The sequence below is a fragment of the Odontesthes bonariensis genome, chromosome 20 (assembly GCF_027942865.1).
Source record: "Odontesthes bonariensis isolate fOdoBon6 chromosome 20, fOdoBon6.hap1, whole genome shotgun sequence".
Taxonomy (NCBI): domain Eukaryota; kingdom Metazoa; phylum Chordata; class Actinopteri; order Atheriniformes; family Atherinopsidae; genus Odontesthes; species Odontesthes bonariensis.
Window position 1 is genome coordinate 444973 of NC_134525.1, and position 20750 is coordinate 465722.

General features: G+C 44.3%; 2 protein-coding genes across 4 annotated transcripts in view; both read left to right on the top strand.

Moving 5' to 3' along the window:
- The first annotated feature begins 83 nt into the window (after positions 1-83).
- actr3b (actin related protein 3B) lies at positions 84-13568 on the top strand. Of its 3 annotated transcripts, none has more exons than XM_075452680.1 (12): positions 84-260; positions 4339-4394; positions 4484-4608; positions 4697-4807; positions 5576-5671; positions 5771-5878; positions 6653-6796; positions 7292-7465; positions 8998-9090; positions 10602-10727; positions 12654-12737; positions 12941-13568. In XM_075452680.1, the coding sequence occupies exons 1-12, from the start codon at positions 217-219 to the stop codon at positions 13034-13036; spliced, it is 1257 nt and encodes a 418-aa protein (XP_075308795.1). In that variant the 5' UTR covers positions 84-216; the 3' UTR covers positions 13037-13568. The 3 variants fall into 3 exon arrangements, with proteins under 3 accessions (XP_075308795.1, XP_075308796.1, XP_075308797.1); XM_075452681.1 differs by lacking the exon at positions 84-260 and adding an exon at positions 295-333; XM_075452682.1 differs by lacking the exon at positions 84-260 and adding an exon at positions 1104-1126.
- An 860-nt stretch (positions 13569-14428) lies between these two features.
- xrcc2 (X-ray repair complementing defective repair in Chinese hamster cells 2) overlaps positions 14429-20750 on the top strand; it is a 29136-nt gene continuing 22814 nt past the window's right edge. Inside the window, exon 1 of the mRNA XM_075452690.1 lies at positions 14429-14526. Coding sequence (XP_075308805.1) covers positions 14506-14526 — 21 coding nt within the window. The 5' untranslated portion in view covers positions 14429-14505. The remainder of the gene's footprint in view (positions 14527-20750) is intronic.

Consider the following 20750-nt stretch of genomic DNA (forward strand, 5'->3'; position numbering starts at 1 on the left):
CGGGCTTCCGTATAACAGGGGGGGGGGGGGGGGGGGGGTCAGCTGTGTTTCTATTTTCTCTTCTTTCCCTCCGACCCGGAACTGCTCCGACACGCGCACACATGCACACGCACACAGAGGGGACGGTCCTCTCATATTTCTGCCTCCGCAGCATCAGGCTCCGACCGCGCCGTGCGGGCCGAGCCGAGCCGAACCGAGCCGGAGCAGGACCGCGACATGTCCCTGCAGCTCCCCCCGTGCGTGATAGACTGTGGGACCGGGTGAGCGCGCACACAGACCCGCTCTGTACATGCATGACGCTGGGCAGCAACATACATGACGTCACGCTGTCCTGTGAGTGTTTGTTGTTGTTTTGGTGACATTAAAGGGCCAGTTCACCCAAAATAAGCATAAAGAATCAGGTCAGTTCTGCTGTTTCACTGACTGTGTCCTGCACAGACTGAACCTTTAACTGAGCTCTTTATTCTTGTTGTTTTGGTGACATTAAAGGGCCAGTTCACCCAAAATAAGCATAAAGAATCAGGTCAGTTCTGCTGTTTCACTGACTGCGTCCTGCACAGACTGAACCTTTAACTGAGCTCTTTATTCTTGTTGTTTTGGTGACATTAAAGGGCCAGTTCACCCAAAATAAGCATAAAGAATCAGGTCAGTTCTGCTGTTTCACTGACTGTGTCCTGCACAGACTGAACCTTTAACTGAGCTCTTTACTCCAGCTGTGCAGAGCAGGTTCAGCATGTAGCTGTGTTATCGGACCCGGGTCAGCACCTGGTTCCCTGTGGTTTCCACATCAGGCTCCTGCCTCCGTAAGGAAGGCTGGAATCAGCTGGAATCAGCTGGTATCAGGACCCAGAGCGCGGCGCTCTCTGATCTGAGTCTATTCTGGGGTGAATGTGGGACAGCTGCAGGAAGTGGAGCAGCAGCTGATGGAGGCCGGCTCCATGTGATGGCCGACTCTCTGGGTCTGAGCCTCCTGCTGCTGGACCACAACAGAACCCAAAGTTCTGCACCTCAGACCCACTCTGACTCGGCTCTGTTTTCTCCTGGTTTCAGACCTGGTGTTGGGACTAATTCAGCTCGTGGTTTGGACAGATCTGAGACTCCATCACTGGCTTTGAACTGGTTTTAGGTAGATAGATGATAGATAAGTACTTTATTCATCCCAGTTTGGGAAATTATTGTGTTGCAACAGCGTACAGTATAAAATATATGTAAAATTAAAGGGAAAACAAGCAAATAGAATAGAATAAAAATAGAGAATAAACATCAGCTATAAACAAATCTACAGTATGAAAAGTAGGGTAAATAATGATAATAATAATAATAATAATAATAATAATAATAATAATAATGATGAACATCAGTAAACTAAGTAAAAACAGATTTGTACATTTAACAATAAAGGTCAAAATAAATTTAACTAAGCAGACTGAACCAATAAGAAATATATGGGTATATGGATAAAATAAGTGGGGTATATGGATAAAATATGGGGTATATGGATAAAATATGTGGGGTATATGGATAAAATATGTGGTATATGGATAAAATATGTGGTATATGGATAAAATATGTTGTATATGGATAAAATATGTGGTATATGGATAAAATATATGGTATATGGATAAAATATGTTGTATATGGATAAAATATGTGGTATATGGATAAAATATATGGTATATGGATAAAATATGTGGTATATGGATAAAATATGTGGTATATGGATAAAATATGGGGTATATGGATCATTAAAATTATATTGTACTATGATGATATTTGTGCAAATGTTATTAGTAACAAGTTACTCGTGTTTTCGGTCTCAGCTTTGAACCGATTGATGAGTTTGGACCTACTTTAGTGTCTGTTTTCCGCCTGGTTTCGGTTATAGATTCAGTGGGTTGTAAAGCTAAGATTTAACTTTGGTTCAGGACTTGTGTTGTTGCTTTGTCTCTGAGTTCTGGATCTTATTCACTATGGGTTTTTTAAAATATTTTTTGGGGCTTTTTATGCCTTTATTATATAGGACAGTGAAGAGAGACAGGAAGCAGGGGGCAGAGAGAGGGGGAACAACATGCAGCAAAGGGCCGTCCGACGGTCGTCTCTTTAGTTATTCGGTTTGTTGGCAAGATGGAAGTTTTATGAAGAATTAAAGACAAAGCAACAAGTCTTCAGTTTGTGGACAGTTTGAAGTAACTTTTATGTGCAGAAATCAGAACATGTGCAGGAACAGATTGTTAAAAGTTCAGGTCTTAAATGCTGTTTGATCCCTTTTAAACATCAAAGGGTTTGTGGGTTTACTTTGGATTTAATTAACTTTAGGAAGGAGTCCTGGTTGTTTTCTGAAGCTGAACAGGATACATTTCCATCCTCCTTCACCTTCATCTTTATTGTCCTCTGGGGGAAATGTGTTGTGCAGGCAGATAAAATATTAAAAACTTACAGTTATTGAAACACAATCACACACGAACAGGGGGATAAAAGCACTATAGGACCATAAAACATGAGGGGCAACTATTTAAAATTCTGGTTTAGCTGACTGAAGGCTTGTGGTACAAATGAGCATCCTGAGGAAGTGCTTTGTCATCTATAACCCTAACCCAGATACTTAAAACTCGCTCCACGGTGTCCCCCTTCATCGCTGTTAAAAGTGGTGGGTTTGACTTCCTTCTACAATCTATACACATGTCCTTGGTTTTCGTTACATTTACGTTTAAAAGTGAATCATCACACCAATTAATAAAATCACCACTGGCCCCAGGACTGTGCCCTGCGCAGTCTTTTCCCTCTGGAAAAACATCTGTTAAAGCATCGATTTAATCCACAGAATAAGTGGGGCGAATTATTCTATTTTCTCAATGTATTTTAGGGAAGTTCAACACATTTGTACCTCAAACAGTAGCCGAGGGAGGATGTCACCGTTAGGTTCTCAGAGGCTTTGGTAGTCAGGGAGCCATAGTCTCAAAAGCTCAATAAAATGGGTTGAACCTGACATGGTCTGCCATACTTTTTATTTGTGTTTCTTATGTTCACTTTGACCCTAAGAAGCAATAATCAGAGGGTCTGCTCTGCCGGAAACATGGCGAAAAAAAATTGTGGCCATTTTAGTGTATGTACCCTTCAGTTTTTTGATAGAACATGTTGGAAAATTAGAATTTTCCACAAATCCTCAGTGGGTTGGGTAAGCTGTCAATAAATGCATTCCAGATGCACAGAACACATGTGGAGACAACATCCAATGAAATTATAACTCTTAAAATACATTTCTACATGATTTTGTCTCAATTTAATGCAAAGAAATCAGGCATTTTTTCCCCACTTTTTTCCAATATTTTCATCTTTACTTTATTGATAAACATAACAACAATATTTATTGAACATAAAAAAATACAAATAAAAAGTATGGCAGACCATGTCAGGTTCAACCCATTTTTGAGACTTTGGCTCCCCGACTATGTTCAGATGTTTGGGACTAGGGATGGGAATCGAAAACCGGTTCTTGTTGAGAACTGGTTCCCAGTGTTTGAATTCCTTGGAATCGTTTGACGATTTTGCAAACGATTCCCTTATCGATCCCAGTGGGCGCGAATGGCGTCCAGTGCAGCCAGCAGTCAACAGTAAACATGGCGCCCAAGCGGTACAAACACTCGAAGGTTTGATTACACATCCCTAAAAAAGACGACAACAGGGCAACTTGCAAAGTGAATATTTCACCAAAGGGAGGAAATACTACCAACATGCAATAACTATGAATGAATGTCGCGTTTTCGATCTGCTCCGGACTAACGTTGGTGAATCTGAACCCAGCAACGTTAGCAACGTTAGCATGTCCTCGGCTAACACTGCAGGTAACTAACTAACAAACACTGCCTATCATGTTAGCTCCATTTGCCTGATTGTAAAAGCTGCTGTTAGTAACGGTTAAGGTTAAATGAATGCCTTCTCAGGCATTACATTTAGATGAAATCATGAGAGACAGAGCCTGACTGGCTCAGAGCCAGAGGCTGGTGGTACTACCCCCAGTTCACCTCTACCTCCAGCTTCTCCTTTCACCAGAGCAGGAAGAGTTCAATTACCCAGGCCAGGATAGACCAATGTGGACCTCACCGTTGTTGGGTTTGTGAGGTCATGACTCGTGTTACTTCTAAACTAAACAAAGTTGATGCTGATCGACCGGTTTGTTGTCCTTTTTCTCCAAATGAGAATCGATAAGGGAACCGATAAAGAACCGAATCGTTAAGCAGAATCGAAAATGGAATTGGAATCGTAAAAATCTCATCAATTCCCATTCCTATTTGGGACCGTCCTTGTGTGTCTAACGGTGCTTTCTCTGTCCAATCCCAGGTACACGAAGATCGGCTATGCAGGAAACACGGAGCCGCAGTTCATCATGCCGTCCTGTAAGCATCACGTCTGCTGCGGTGGCGTCAGCATCGTTGGCTCTGGCAGCAGGAGACAAACCCATCTAACATGTTGTTTCATCCGCCAGGCATCGCCATCAAGGAGTCGGCCAGCGTGGGCGAGCAGGCCCAGAGGAGGCTCGTGCGAGGAGTCGAGGACCTGGACTTCTACATTGGAGATGAAGCCGTAGACAAACCCAACTATGCAACCAAGGTAGGAACAGGGGGAGCGGGGGGGGGGATGAGTCCAGATGAACGGAAGTTAGGAGCTGTGCAAACTGTGCTGTCGCTGTGTCGTCCAGTGGCCGATCCGTCACGGGATGGTGGAAGACTGGGATCTGATGGAGAAGTTCATGGAGCAGGTCATCTTCAAGTACCTGCGAGCCGAGCCCGAAGACCACAGCTTCCTCATGGTATTCTGGTGATTCCGGTTACTCTTTAACAAGGCGGAGCCTAAACCTGAGGCATCGGTGCTGTTTTTATGGCTTCCTGTAGGTAAACACACGTTGAACGCTGGATCAGAGAAGAGGCTCAGCTGACTCTGACTCCTGTCACAGTCTCTGAAGAAGTTCTAGAGATTCCTGGGCAGGTTTTTAGGTTTCACAGATCTTTGAAGCGCCCAGAGATCCTAGCCGAGGTTTCGGAGGTTGTAATGATGGTGAAGACGTCCATCGAAATGTCACAGAGGTCCATAAGACCTTAAAACCTTAAGACCATTAGACTAAAGGATGTTCAGATTCAAGGAGTTCCAGAATTGATTCAAGGAATTTTACAAGGAATTGATAAGGTTCCAGAACTCCTTGAGGTGGTTATAAATCTTATGAAGGTCCTTGAAGAGTTCTTTGAAGTCTTTGGGGAGGTTTTCCAGGCCCCGAACTGTATCGCTCAGATCCTTTATTATGTTCAAAATGTCCCAGACATGCATGATTTACAAATGGAACACCTTTAAGGTGGTTGTAATGGTCCTACATGTGAACTTTGGAGTTAGATGTCTTTAAGGAGGCTGTATTATTCACTTTGAAAAGGTTATTTGGCTCCATGGGATAGATTTAAGGTCATATTGGGTTCTGGAGGCCCTTTAGGGGGTCATGTAGTTAGATGAACTTGTTCTCTGAAGCCATAGCTACACAACAACGTGTCCGTGTGTGTGGGTGTGCACGTATGTGTGTGCACGTGTGCAGACGGAGCCTCCCCTCAACACCCCGGAGAACAGAGAGTACCTGGCTGAGATCATGTTTGAGACGTTCAACATACCCGGACTCTACATCGCTGTTCAGGTGAGGCGGACTCCAACACCTCCACAGGTGCTTGTGTATCCTTGAACAGGCTCCAGGACATTCCAGACTTCCTTGAGTAAAGCATGTCCCCCCCATCAGGCAGTCCTGGCGTTGGCAGCATCGTGGACGTCCCGACAGGTGGGGCAGAGGACTCTGACCGGCGTCGTTATCGACAGCGGAGACGGGGTCACGCACGCCATCCCCGTGGTGAGACTCTCACTTTAACCCTTGTTTGGTCTTAACATTGTGTTTACTCCCCTTTGTCCTACAGGTCAGAAATGAGCCGCCCTACCAAAGCCCCAAAATAAAGCAACTTAATTGAATTTTAAATCCAAAATCTATTTTGTATGATGAAACCACCTGTTATTGATCTATTCAACTCAATTCAATACATTTTTTATCGTGTATTTTTTGTTACACAATACAAAAAGACCATCACCAGTTTTCAGGATTACACTTTTTTTTTTTTGGACCAACAGTTTTCTTGTTTTCTCAGTTTTCTTTTACATAATAAAGGTTTATTATTGCTATTATATAAATGTGAAGTAATTACTTCTGAATTAATTATATTGAAAAAACAGTTAAAAAAACAGTTAAAAAAACAGTTAAAAAACAGTTAAAAAAATGTTAGAAAACAGTTAAAAAAAACAGTTAAAAAACAGTGAACTTTTTTCTGCTGTTTAAATGTTTTTATAATTCACGGGTCAAAAATGACCCATAAGACAATCTTTGTACCCTAGTGGTGTACAGCCCACATGGAAACATAAACAAAAATAAAGTCTGACTTTTTCTAATGATGGGGTCCCTTTAGGAAAAGTCATAACATTTCAAGTTGGAAAAAGATAGTTTAAGGTATTTTTTCTACAGCTAAACATGGTGGTGGCTCACTTTTGACTCATAAGACAACAGGAGGGTTAAACATAAAAGCTGTGGACGGAGCCTTCCCGATCACCCATTGGTCAGCTGGGCTTTCTCTCGCAGGCTGAGGGCTACGTGATTGGCAGCTGTATAAAACACATCCCGATAGCAGGGCGGGACATCACCTTCTTCATCCAACAGCTGCTCAGAGACAGGGAGGTGGGGGTTCCTCCGGAGCAGTCGCTGGAGACCGCCAAGGCCATCAAGGTGCTGAGTTCCTCCTCTGATCGGTTCAGTCAAGCCTTTCTTATTTTATGCACCTAAAGTCTAGAACAGCCTTCCAGAAGATGTAAGACAGGCCTCAACTCTGACAATGTTTAAATCCAGGCTGAAAACAGTTCTATTTAGCTGTGCATGTGACACCTGAAAGTGTTTTATCTGCACTCTTTACTTTTAAATTAATTAATTAGTGGTTATTTTTAAAGGGTTTTTAAATGTTTTAAAACATTTTTGAAATTTTTGAAATTTTTTAAAACATTTTTTATGTTTTAATTCATTTTTTAGTTGATTATTCAATTAAAAAATGATTATTTTTAATGGGTTTATTTTTTATTTATTTTTAATGATTTTAATGCCTTCTTGTGATTTTATGTAGTTCTAAAGCACTTTGAATTACCTTATGTACGAATTGTGCTCTATAAATAAAATTGCCTTGCCTTTCTTATTTCTCAGTGCTTTTTGTGTTTGAACTTCTGCTTGTAGGAGCGTTACTGCTACATCTGTCCAGACATCGTAAAAGAGTTCACCAAGTATGACTCTGACCCGGGGAAGTGGATCAAACAGTACAGAGGAACCAACGCCGTCAGTAAGGCCGCCTTCCACATCGACGTGGGCTATGAACGCTTCCTGGGCCCCGAAATCTTCTTCCACCCCGAGGTGACGGCACACTGATCCTGTTCCACCAAAAATAAATAAATAAACACCAAACAGCAGAAGAACAAACATAAACTCATTTAATTTAAACCAACCTGAAACTGGAGCGGCCCGATGATGGAGCCCTGGGGAACCCCACGACTGGTGTTGTGTTCACTCCTTTCCACTCCTCCAGGGAGGTTGGAACTTTTGTTTAGATCGCATCGATTTGGGTCTTGACGAAAACCGGAAGTGATGTAGTTAAGAAAATAAAAACGGGATAAAACGGGAAGTTCTTTGCCGTCATTAAAAGAAACACACCAGCTACATGAAACCGAAGAATACTTTCACTTTCATTCTAATACATTGCCCAATGTGGTCAGTTCATTTTTAAACGTTGTAAACAATCGGGAAATGTGCTTTTTCTGCATGGGTTGTTTGGCAGATTAGCATTATGCTATTGAAATATACTAGCTGTTTCTAAGGGTTCTGTGCGTTACCGGCTAGTTAGCGAAATGCTAGCACTGGTTTAGTGCATTAAACAGAATGAGGGTGATGTGTTCAAAGGGGAATTATATGTGGCTTATAATGTTGTAAAATGTGAGTTAAAGCCAGCTCAACGGCTGTGATATGATCATAATGTTTTACTGTGAAGCTTTAGATAGATAGATAGATAGATAGATAGATAGATAGATAGATAGATAGATAGATAGATAGATAGATAGATAGATAGATAAGTACTTTATTCATCCCAATTTGGGAAATTGTTGTGTTGCAGCAGTATACAATTAAAGTAAAAACAAGCGAATAAAATAAAAAAATAAAAACAAACAAAAAAAAAAAAATAAATAAAATAATAAAATAAAATAAAATAAAATAAAATAAAATAAAATAAAATAAAATAAAATAAAATAAAATAAAATAAAATAAAATAAAAATAGTGAATAAACATTAGCTTTATACAAATTAAAATGTATGGCTTAAAATGTGTGTTTATTTGAATGCTATAAAATGCTAAATATTGTAAATTTATTTGTTTACAGTTTAACCGGTTTTAGCATGTAATGCACAAGGCAGTAAACAACAACAACAACAACAAAGACGAGCTTATGTTATTCGTAACGACTGGTTTACAGGCTGCTCTGCTGCCATCTGGTGGAGAGATTACTGAGTAGTTACAGGCTCAGATATATTTGTTGGGAAATGTTCTCTAAAAGGTGAAAGTTAATGGTCCAGAGTTAAAGGCAAGTTTATTTGTACGGCACAGTTCAACAACAAGGTGATTCAAAGTGCTTTAGGGAGACATTAAAACAGTAGAAATAAAAAGCACGACTTAAATTTTAAACAAAAATGAAAGAAATAAGAACAATAGATAAAATCAGTAGTTAAAATGTGATTAAGTTTTGAAACTCAAGCTTCAGATGGAAATAAAAACAACCAAGAGACAAAGATTAAAAAAGACCATCAACACTCTCACTGTTTGGTTTAAATAAGAAACTTTACAGACAGAGATGGAGGTTCGTGTAAAACGTGCTTGTAAATGTGTTTTTTTCCAGTTTGCTAACCCGGACTTCATGCAGCCCATCTCTGATGTCGTAGATGATGTCATCCAGAATTGTCCAATTGATGTGAGGAGGCCGCTCTACAAGGTACGTCCCACATTTAACACTGATACGGTGTTCAGCTGTTTGACGTTCACACCTGGTGTCAGGGTAAGGGTGATGGTTAGGTTAGGGTTAGGGTTCAGGTGTCGGTGGCAGAAATCTTATTTCTACAGCGGAAAAACAAACGGCTCGGTTCTTATCTCGCACCTGTGCTGGATTCTTCTCAACTTTCACGCCTAGGGATGGGAATCGAAAACCGGTTCTTGTTGAGAACCGGTTCCCAGTGTTTCAATTCCTTGGAATCGTTTGGCGATTTTGCAAACGATTCCCTTATCGATCCCAGTGGGCGCGAATGGCGTCCAGTGCAGCCAGCAGTCAACAGTAAACATGGCGCCCAAGCGGTACAAACGCTCCAAAGTTTGGTTACACATCCCTAAAAAAGACGACAACAGGGCAACTTGCAAAGTGAATATTTCACCAAAGGGAGGAAATACTACCAACATGCAATAACTATGAATGAATGTCGCGTTTTCGATCTGCTCCGGACTAACGTTGGTGAATCTGAACCCAGCAACGTTAGCAACGTTAGCATGTCCTCGGCTAACACTGCAGGTAACTAACTAACAAACAAACAATGTTAGCATGTCCTCGGTTAACACTGCAGGTAACTAACTAACTAACAAACAAACAACATTAGCATGTCCTCGGCTAACCCTGCAGGTAACTAACTAACTAACAAACAAACAACGTTAGCATGTCCTCTGCTAACCCTGCAGGTAACTAACTAACTAACAAACAAACAACGTTAGCATGTCCTCGGCTAACACTGCAGGTAACTAACTAACAAACATTGCCTATCATGTCAGCACCATTTGCCTGATTGTAAAAGCTGCTGTTAGTAACGGTTAAGGTTAAATGAATGCCTTCTCAGGCATTACATTTAGATGAAATCATGAGAGACAGAGCCTGACTGGCTCAGAGCCAGAGGCTGGTGGTACTACCCCCAGTTCACCTCTACCTCCAGCTTCTCCTTTCACCAGAGCAGGAAGAGTTAAATTACCCAGGCCAGGATAGACCAATGTGGACCTCACCGTTGTTGGGTTTGTGAGGTCATGACTCGTGTTACTTCTAAACTAAACAAAGTTGATGCTAATCGACCGGTTTGTTGTCCTTTTTCTCCAAATGAGAATCGATAAGGGAACCGATAAAGAACCGAATCGTTAAGCAGAATCGAAAATGGAATTGGAATCGTAAAAATCTTATCAATTCCCATCCCTATTCACGCCGGACTTCTTGCTTCGAGTAAACAAAGAATAAGAAGAAGTTGAAAAGACCAGACGTGACATCAGAAGCAGAAATAAAGCAGCAAACATCAGTTTTAAAGTTTATTTTGTTCATTCAGCAGAAGCTTTTATCATGATGTGAGCTCAGGCCTCCTGGATAACTATCGGTGAAACTGAATTCCTGACTCATTTATCAACAAGACGAAATGTAAACCTGGGTCCTCTGAACCAGACAGGACCGAACGGAAACTGCGTGATTTGTTTGTGTCTCAGAACATCGTGCTCTCCGGGGGATCCACCATGTTCAGAGACTTTGGGAGACGGCTGCAGAGAGACCTGAAGAGAGTGGTGGACGCCCGGCTGAAGCTGAGTGAAGAGCTGAGTGGAGGACGGATAAAGGTAAAACACACCTGAACGCTGGGTTTCACCAAAACTGACCAGGAAAATCTGCAAAAATAAAAGATTTTTATTCTGACAGGATCATTTATGACCTGATTACAGGTCAGATGTTGTTTACAGGCTGCTCTGCTGCCACCAAGTGGACAAAACCTGTAACAAAACTGTAGGACTGCTTCTAATTTAAAGCTTCCATCTTCAGTAAAACTCCTTCTTCCTGTTCCTGGGAGCATATATCAGGGGGTCTGAGGTGTAAAACTCCTTCTTCCTGTTCCTGGGAGCATATATCAGGGCGTCTGAGGTGTAAAACTCCTTCTTCCTGTTCCTGGGAGCATATATCAGGGCGCCTGAGGTGTAAAACTCCTTCTTCCTGTTCCTGGGAGCATATATCAGGGCGTCTGAGGTGTAAAACTCCTTCTTCCTGTTCCTGGGAGCATATATCAGGGCGTCTGAGGTGTATAACTCCTTCTTCCTGTTCCTGGGAGCATATATCAGGGCGCCTGAGGTGTATAACTCCTTCTTCCTGTTCCTGGGAGCATATATCAGGGCGCCTGAGGTGTAAAACTCCTTCTTCCTGTTCCTGGGAGCATATATCAGGGCGTCTGAGGTGTAAAACTCCTTCTTCCTGTTCCTGGGAGCATATATCAGGGCGTCTGAGGTGTAAAACTCCTTCTTCCTGTTCCTGGGAGCATATATCAGGGCGTCTGAGGTGTATAAACTCCTTCTTCCTGTTCCTGGGAGCATATATCAGGGCGTCTGAGGTGTAAAACTCCTTCTTCCTGTTCCTGGGAGCATATATCAGGGCGTCTGAGGTGTAAAACTCCTTCTTCCTGTTCCTGGGAGCATATATCAGGGCGTCTGAGGTGTAAAACTCCTTCTTCCTGTTCCTGGGAGCATATATCAGGGCGTCTGAGGTGTAAAACTCCTTCTTCCTGTTCCTGGGAGCATATATCGGGGCGTCTGAGGTGTAAAACTCCTTCTTCCTGTTCCTGGGAGCATACATCAGGGCGTCTGAGGTGTAAAACTCCTTCTTCCTGTTCCTGGGAGCATACATCAGGGCGTCTGAGGTGTATAACTCCTTCTTCCTGTTCCTGGGAGCATACATCAGGGCGTCTGAGGTGTAAAACTCCTTCTTCCTGTTCCTGGGAGCATACATCAGGGCGTCTGAGGTGTAAAACTCCTTCTTCCTGTTCCTGGGAGCATACATCAGGGCGTCTGAGGTGTAAAACTCCTTCTTCCTGTTCCTGGGAGCATATATCAGGGCGTCTGAGGTGTAAAACTCCTTCTTCCTGTTCCTGGGAGCATATATCAGGGCGTCTGAGGTGTAAAACTCCTTCTTCCTGTTCCTGGGAGCATATATCAGGGCGCCTGAGGTGTATAACTCCTTCTTCCTGTTCCTGGGAGCATATATCAGGGCGCCTGAGGTGTAAAACTCCTTCTTCCTGTTCCTAGGAGCATATATCAGGGCGTCTGAAGTTACCAGCAGGAGTAAAACTTTCCCAAAACTCAACCCTGGTATTTATTTAGTTCCCCTTTGTTTGACAATTAAAAGTCTAATCAACCCTAACCCCGAAAACGGACCGTTCAAAATAAGGACTCAAAACAGGTCTGAAGTCTGCTTAAACCAACAGTTATTTTTTATCAAAGTCTTAGTCATACATCTCAATAAGACCTCAGAAAAAAAAAGCCTAATTTGACACCTTTAAAACTGAGGAGACCCCACAACAGAACCCTGAGGAGACCCCACAACCGAACCCTGAGGAGCTCCACAACAGAACCCTGAGGAGCTCCACAACACATTACAGGCACTTTTAACAGAATCACCTGAAAACTAGGACAACGTGGTCATAAAAACACATTTTTGGACTCGCAGACACACAACGGAGAACTTTGTGTTCGTCAACACGACATTTTCTGTGTGTTTTGCAGCCGAAGCCGATGGAAGTTCAGGTCGTCACGCATCACATGCAACGCTACGCTGTCTGGTTTGGAGGCTCCATGTTGGCGTCCACGGTAACTAGATGCAGATAATTTGTTCTATACACGTGATGACTATGATAAGCCACCATTAATACTTCAAATGAGGCCTAAACCTGATCTTAGCTTTGCATTGAAACCAAGCCTAAACTGTCAAACAGCAGTTGTAGCTTAGCTTAGCTTCCTCTGTCTTTTGTTTGTTTACACTGTTTGTTTGTTGTTTTGTGCCTGTGCTGCAGCCGGAGTTTTTCCAGGTGTGTCACTCCAAGAAGGACTATGACGAAATTGGCCCGAGCATCTGTCGACACAACCCCGTGTTCGGCATCATGTCCTGATGGCGGCGGCAGCTCCACAAGGCTAGCCTGTTAGCGTGTTAGCCTGCTAGTCACCAGCCACTTAGCTTTTATCTCATTAGTTCTTTGCCCCGCTCAGTTTTTAACCTATCAGGTTGGCTCAGTCGATGGAAGGTCTGCAGAAAGTGAAGCACAAAGTTAGTCAGAAAACAGTGAATACAAAGTTTTATTTTGATAAATTTAGGTGAAAATGAACAGAACTGTTGAGCAGAGTCCAGCCTGTGTTGTAGCTGTTAGAACTCACGATGTTTGGATTCAGGAACTTCCTGTTCTGAGCTGGTTTCTGGTTTCTCACACAGGTGAGTTCAGATCAAAGGAGAAGTTTTATTTGCTGGATTATTTGTATTTATTTTGTTGTTGTTGAGCTGCATCACCTGTCAGAATGTTTATATTTGTAAACGACTAACGGATCGCTTTACCTGAGGACAGCAACACCTGCTGGTTTGGACCCGACTGTGTGAGCATCAGATGTCAGTTTGATGCTGATCTGCTGTCAATAAACTTATTGATCACAGTGAGCCGAGTCTGTTCTCTGACTGTTACCCATCCATCAGGTGCTTTTAGGAACAACAAACTAGGGCTGGGCGAGTTAACTCAATTAACGCAATTTAAAAAAAATACATTTTCAATTTTTTTTAATTTATTTTATTTTGTAAAAGTCTGTTGCTCACAGGCTTTTATTTTGTCAAAGTCTGTTGCATCCCCAAATATGTAAAGCCTTCTTTAGTGGCTGTGAACGGTGTATCTATAATGGGTTGCAGTCTTTCGTTTTCATTCAAAAACATCAACGCAGATTTGGAGTTATTTATTTCGTACCCTGATATGTTTCCAAATGTCTCTATCAAATTTAGTAATTGGGGAATAATATCTTTTAAGTTTGTTAAAAAAATAATTATGTCATCTGCGTATAAAGCTCTCATATTTGGCTCTCATAATTTGTAAGTCCTTTGCTTTCTGTGGGCTGTAGTTATTATACAATTCCTGTTCCAACAGTCTAATTTGATTTTCAATTGTCTCCATTTGTCTTTAGATTTAAAGCTAATAATTCCCCTCTGATATAGGCTTTGAATGCCTCCCATCTAACACAAGCGTCAGTCTGGTCACGATTGATTTCAAAGTAATTGTTAAATTGGTAATACGTTCTTGTAATGTACCTGTTGTTACCTGTATTATCAATAAACGCGTGCTTTTATGGTCTGTTCTGTTTCCGGTGCTGTTCCTGACTGCATATTATTGTGAAAATCCGCCAGGCGGAAGTGTAACCCAGGGCGCGAAGAAAAAGAAGAAGAAGTTTGTTCAGCTGTTTAAACAAAGTGTCGCTGTGTCAGACTCGGGAGGACCGGCACCGGTACCGGTACCGGAGGACCGACAGAGCCGCCCTGTTCTGGGTTATCCGGAAGCCGCAGCAAGGCTCAGACGGACGGGGAGAGGACGCTGGAGCTCCCGCTGAAATGAGTGAAAGCGGAACTCAGGTGAGCTCTGAAAGGTCTGATGACGCGTGTCGGTGTCCGCGTGGATAGCGCGAGCATTCCCTGTCCAAACTTTAAAGTTTACACTTCCACAGTCTGTGAGTTAGTGAGCCGGTTTGGCAGTTAGAGCTGAAGATGATTTCACAACCACCGGAAGAACCTTTGAGCGCTTATTTCAAAGTAAAAGTCCTGCAGCTGCAGGCGCAATCTGCAAGAATCTTTTATTGTCACTATGCAGGCAGGAGCGTTTGGGTTTGGATATAAAAAAAATATAAAAAGATATCTAAATAAAACATAAGAGAATAAAAATAGTAAAAAGTAAAAAGTTACAGAGCCATCCGGTTATTGTATGACTGTACAGCCTGTGTCCTGATACAGTCTGTGTCCTGATACAGTCTGTGTCCTGATACAGTCTGTGTCCTGATACAGCCTGTGTCCTGATACAGTCTGTGTCCTGATACAGCCTGTGTCCTGATACAGCCTGTGTCCTGATACAGTCTGTGTCCTGATACAGCCTGTCCTGATACAGCCTGTGTCCTGATACAGCCTGTGTCCTGATACAGCCTGTGTCCTGATACAGCCTGTGTCCTGATACAGCCTGTCCTGATACAGCCTGTGTCCTGATACAGCCTGTGTCCTGATACAGTCTGTGTCCTGATACAGCCTGTGTCCTGATACAGCCTGTCCTGATACAGCCTGTGTCCTGATACAGCCTGTCCTGATACAGTCTGTCCTGATACAGTCTGTGTCCTGATACAGCCTGTGTCCTGATACAGTCTGTGTCCTGATACAGTCTGTGTCCTGATACAGTCTGTGTCCTGATACAGCCTGTGTCCTGATACAGTCTGTGTCCTGATACAGCCTGTGTCCTGATACAGCCTGTGTCCTGATACAGTCTGTGTCCTGATACAGCCTGTCCTGATACAGCCTGTGTCCTGATACAGCCTGTGTCCTGATACAGCCTGTGTCCTGATACAGCCTGTGTCCTGATACAGCCTGTCCTGATACAGCCTGTGTCCTGATACAGCCTGTGTCCTGATACAGTCTGTGTCCTGATACAGCCTGTGTCCTGATACAGCCTGTCCTGATACAGCCTGTGTCCTGATACAGCCTGTCCTGATACAGTCTGTCCTGATACAGCCTGTGTCCTGATACAGCCTGTCCTGATACAGCCTGTGTCCTGATACAGCCTGTGTCCTGATACAGTCTGTGTCCTGATACAGTCTGTGTCCTGATACAGTCTGTGTCCTGATACAGTCTGTGTCCTGATACAGCCTGTGTCCTGATACAGCCTGTGTCCTGATACAGCCTGTGTCCTGATACAGCCTGTCCTGATACAGTCTGTGTCCTGATACAGTCTGTGTCCTGATACAGTCTGTGTCCTGATACAGTCTGTGTCCTGATACAGCCTGTCCTGATACAGCCTGTGTCCTGATACAGTCTGTCCTGATACAGTCTGTGTCCTGATACAGTCTGTCCTGATACAGTCTGTGTCCTGATACAGTCTGTGTCCTGATACAGCCTGTGTCCTGATACAGTCTGTGTCCTGATACAGTCTGTGTCCTGATACAGTCTGTGTCCTGATACAGCCTGTCCTGATACAGCCTGTGTCCTGATACAGTCTGTCCTGATACAGTCTGTGTCCTGATACAGTCTGTCCTGATACAGCCTGTGTCCTGATACAGTCTGTCCTGATACAGCCTGTGTCCTGATACAGCCTGTGTCCTGATACAGTCTGTGTCCTGATACAGCCTGTGTCCTGATACAGTCTGTGTCCTGATACAGTCTGTCCTGATACAGCCTGTGTCCTGATACAGCCTGTGTCCTGATACAGTCTGTGTCCTGATACAGCCTGTGTCCTGATACAGCCTGTCCTGATACAGCCTGTGTCCTGATACAGTCTGTCCTGATACAGCCTGTGTCCTGATACAGCCTGTCCTGATACAGCCTGTGTCCTGATACAGCCTGTGTCCTGATACAGCCTGTCCTGATACAGTCTGTCCTGATACAGCCTGTGTCCTGATACAGCCTGTCCTGATACAGTCTGTCCTGATACAGTCTGTGTCCTGATACAGTCTGTCCTGATACAGTCTGTCCTGATACAGTCTGTGTCCTGATACAGTCTGTGTCCTGATACAGTCTGTGTCCTGATACAGCCTGTGTCCTGATACAGCCTGTGTCCTGATACAGCCTGTGTCCTGATACAGTCTGTCCTGATACAGTCTGTGTCCTGATACAGCCTGTGTCCTGATACAGTCTGTCCTGATACAGTCTGTGTCCTGATACAGCCTGTGTCCTGATACAGCCTGTGTCCTGATACAGTCTGTCCTGATACAGCCTGTCCTGATACAGCCTGTGTCCTGATACAGCCTGTGTCCTGATACAGTCTGTGTCCTGATACAGCCTGTGTCCTGATACAGTCTGTGTCCTGATACAGTCTGTGTCCTGATACAGCCTGTGTCCTGATACAGTCTGTGTCCTGATACAGTCTGTCCTGATACAGTCTGTGTCCTGATACAGCCTGTGTCCTGATACAGTCTGTGTCCTGATACAGTCTGTGTCCTGATACAGCCTGTGTCCTGATACAGTCTGTGTCCTGATACAGTCTGTCCTGATACAGTCTGTGTCCTGATACAGCCTGTGTCCTGATACAGTCTGTGTCCTGATACAGCCTGTGTCCTGATACAGTCTGTGTCCTGATACAGTCTGTCCTGATACAGTCTGTGTCCTGATACAGCCTGTGTCCTGATACAGTCTGTCCTGATACAGTCTGTGTCCTGATACAGTCTGTCCTGATACAGCCTGTCCTGATACAGCCTGTGTCCTGATACAGTCTGTGTCCTGATACAGTCTGTCCTGATACAGCCTGTCCTGATACAGCCTGTGTCCTGATACAGCCTGTGTCCTGATACAGCCTGTCCTGATACAGCCTGTGTCCTGATACAGTCTGTGTCCTGATACAGCCTGTGTCCTGATACAGTCTGTGTCCTGATACAGTCTGTGTCCTGATACAGTCTGTCCTGATACAGCCTGTCCTGATACAGCCTGTGTCCTGATACAGTCTGTGTCCTGATACAGCCTGTCCTGATACAGCCTGTCCTGATACAGCCTGTGTCCTGATACAGTCTGTGTCCTGATACAGCCTGTGTCCTGATACAGCCTGTCCTGATACAGCCTGTCCTGATACAGCCTGTGTCCTGATACAGCCTGTGTCCTGATACAGTCTGTGTCCTGATACAGTCTGTGTCCTGATACAGTCTGTGTCCTGATACAGCCTGTCCTGATACAGCCTGTGTCCTGATACAGTCTGTGTCCTGATACAGCCTGTGTCCTGATACAGTCTGTGTCCTGATACAGTCTGTGTCCTGATACAGCCTGTCCTGATACAGCCTGTGTCCTGATACAGTCTGTGTCCTGATACAGCCTGTGTCCTGATACAGTCTGTCCTGATACAGCCTGTGTCCTGATACAGTCTGTGTCCTGATACAGTCTGTGTCCTGATACAGCCTGTGTCCTGATACAGCCTGTCCTGATACAGCCTGTGTCCTGATACAGTCTGTCCTGATACAGCCTGTGTCCTGATACAGCCTGTCCTGATACAGCCTGTGTCCTGATACAGCCTGTGTCCTGATACAGCCTGTCCTGATACAGCCTGTGTCCTGATACAGCCTGTGTCCTGATACAGCCTGTGTCCTGATACAGTCTGTGTCCTGATACAGTCTGTGTCCTGATACAGCCTGTGTCCTGATACAGCCTGTGTCCTGATACAGTCTGTGTCCTGATACAGTCTGTGTCCTGATACAGCCTGTGTCCTGATACAGTCTGTGTCCTGATACAGCCTGTGTCCTGATACAGTCTGTGTCCTGATACAGCCTGTGTCCTGATACAGTCTGTGTCCTGATACAGCCTGTGTCCTGATACAGTCTGTGTCCTGATACAGTCTGTGTCCTGATACAGCCTGTGTCCTGATACAGTCTGTGTCCTGATACAGCCTGTGTCCTGATACAGCCTGTCCTGATACAGTCTGTGTCCTGATACAGTCTGTCCTGATACAGTCTGTCCTGATACAGCCTGTGTCCTGATACAGTCTGTCCTGATACAGCCTGTGTCCTGATACAGTCTGTGTCCTGATACAGTCTGTCCTGATACAGTCTGTGTCCTGATACAGTCTGTGTCCTGATACAGCCTGTGTCCTGATACAGTCTGTCCTGATACAGTCTGTGTCCTGATACAGTCTGTCCTGATACAGCCTGTGTCCTGATACAGTCTGTCCTGATACAGCCTGTGTCCTGATACAGCCTGTGTCCTGATACAGTCTGTGTCCTGATACAGTCTGTGTCCTGATACAGTCTGTGTCCTGATACAGTCTGTGTCCTGATACAGTCTGTCCTGATACAGCCTGTGTCCTGATACAGCCTGTGTCCTGATACAGCCTGTGTCCTGATACAGTCTGTGTCCTGATACAGTCTGTCCTGATACAGCCTGTGTCCTGATACAGCCTGTGTCCTGATACAGTCTGTGTCCTGATACAGTCTGTGTCCTGATACAGTCTGTGTCCTGATACAGTCTGTGTCCTGATACAGCCTGTGTCCTGATACAGTCTGTGTCCTGATACAGTCTGTGTCCTGATACAGCCTGTCCTGATACAGTCTGTGTCCTGATACAGTCTGTGTCCTGATACAGTCTGTGTCCTGATACAGTCTGTCCTGATACAGTCTGTGTCCTGATACAGTCTGTGTCCTGATACAGTCTGTCCTGATACAGTCTGTGTCCTGATACAGTCTGTGTCCTGATACAGTCTGTCCTGATACAGTCTGTGTCCTGATACAGTCTGTGTCCTGATACAGTCTGTGTCCTGATACAGTCTGTGTCCTGATACAGTCTGTGTCCTGATACAGCCTGTGTCCTGATACAGTCTGTGTCCTGATACAGTCTGTGTCCTGATACAGTCTGTGTCCTGATACAGTCTGTGTCCTGATACAGTCTGTCCTGATACAGTCTGTGTCCTGATACAGTCTGTGTCCTGATACAGCCTGTGTCCTGATACAGTCTGTGTCCTGATACAGTCTGTGTCCTGATACAGTCTGTCCTGATACAGCCTGTCCTGATACAGTCTGTGTCCTGATACAGTCTGTGTCCTGATACAGTCTGTCCTGATACAGTCTGTGTCCTGATACAGTCTGTGTCCTGATACAGTCTGTGTCCTGATACAGTCTGTCCTGATACAGTCTGTCCTGATACAGTCTGTGTCCTGATACAGTCTGTCCTGATACAGTCTGTCCTGATACAGCCTGTGTCCTGATACAGTCTGTGTCCTGATACAGCCTGTGTCCTGATACAGTCTGTCCTGATACAGTCTGTCCTGATACAGTCTGTGTCCTGATACAGTCTGTCCTGATACAGTCTGTCCTGATACAGCCTGTGTCCTGATACAGTCTGTCCTGATACAGCCTGTGTCCTGATACAGTCTGTGTCCTGATACAGTCTGTGTCCTGATACAGCCTGTGTCCTGATACAGTCTGTCCTGATACAGCCTGTCCTGATACAGTCTGTGTCCTGATACAGTCTGTGTCCTGATACAGTCTGTGTCCTGATACAGTCTGTCCTGATACAGCCTGTCCTGATACAGTCTGTGTCCTGATACAGTCTGTGTCCTGATACAGCCTGTGTCCTGATACAGTCTGTGTCCTGATACAGTCTGTGTCCTGATACAGCCTGTGTCCTGATACAGTCTGTCCTGATACAGTCTGTCCTGATACAGCCTGTGTCCTGATACAGTCTGTGTCCTGATACAGTCTGTGTCCTGATACAGCCTGTGTCCTGATACAGCCTGTGTCCTGATACAGTCTGTCCTGATACAGCCTGTGTCCTGATACAGCCTGTGTCCTGATACAGTCTGTGTCCTGATACAGCCTGTGTCCTGATACAGTCTGTGTCCTGATACAGTCTGTGTCCTGATACAGTCTGTGTCCTGATACAGCCTGTCCTGATACAGCCTGTGTCCTGATACAGTCTGTGTCCTGATACAGTCTGTCCTGATACAGTCCTGTGTCTGATACAGTCTGTCCTGATACAGCCTGTGTCCTGATACAGCCTGTGTCCTGATACAGCCTGTGTCCTGATACAGTCTGTGTCCTGATACAGCCTGTCCTGATACAGCCTGTGTCCTGATACAGTCTGTGTCCTGATACAGTCTGTGTCCTGATACAGTCTGTGTCCTGATACAA

Coding starts and splice junctions, on each gene's coding strand:
- actr3b (XM_075452680.1), top strand. CDS start 217: ATGTCCCTGCAGCTCCCCCCGTGCGTGATAGACTGTGGGACCGG. Junction 4,609..4,696: donor AACCCAACTATGCAACCAAG/GTAGGAACAGGG, acceptor TGTGTCGTCCAG/TGGCCGATCCGTCACGGGAT. Junction 6,797..7,291: donor AGACCGCCAAGGCCATCAAG/GTGCTGAGTTCC, acceptor TTCTGCTTGTAG/GAGCGTTACTGCTACATCTG.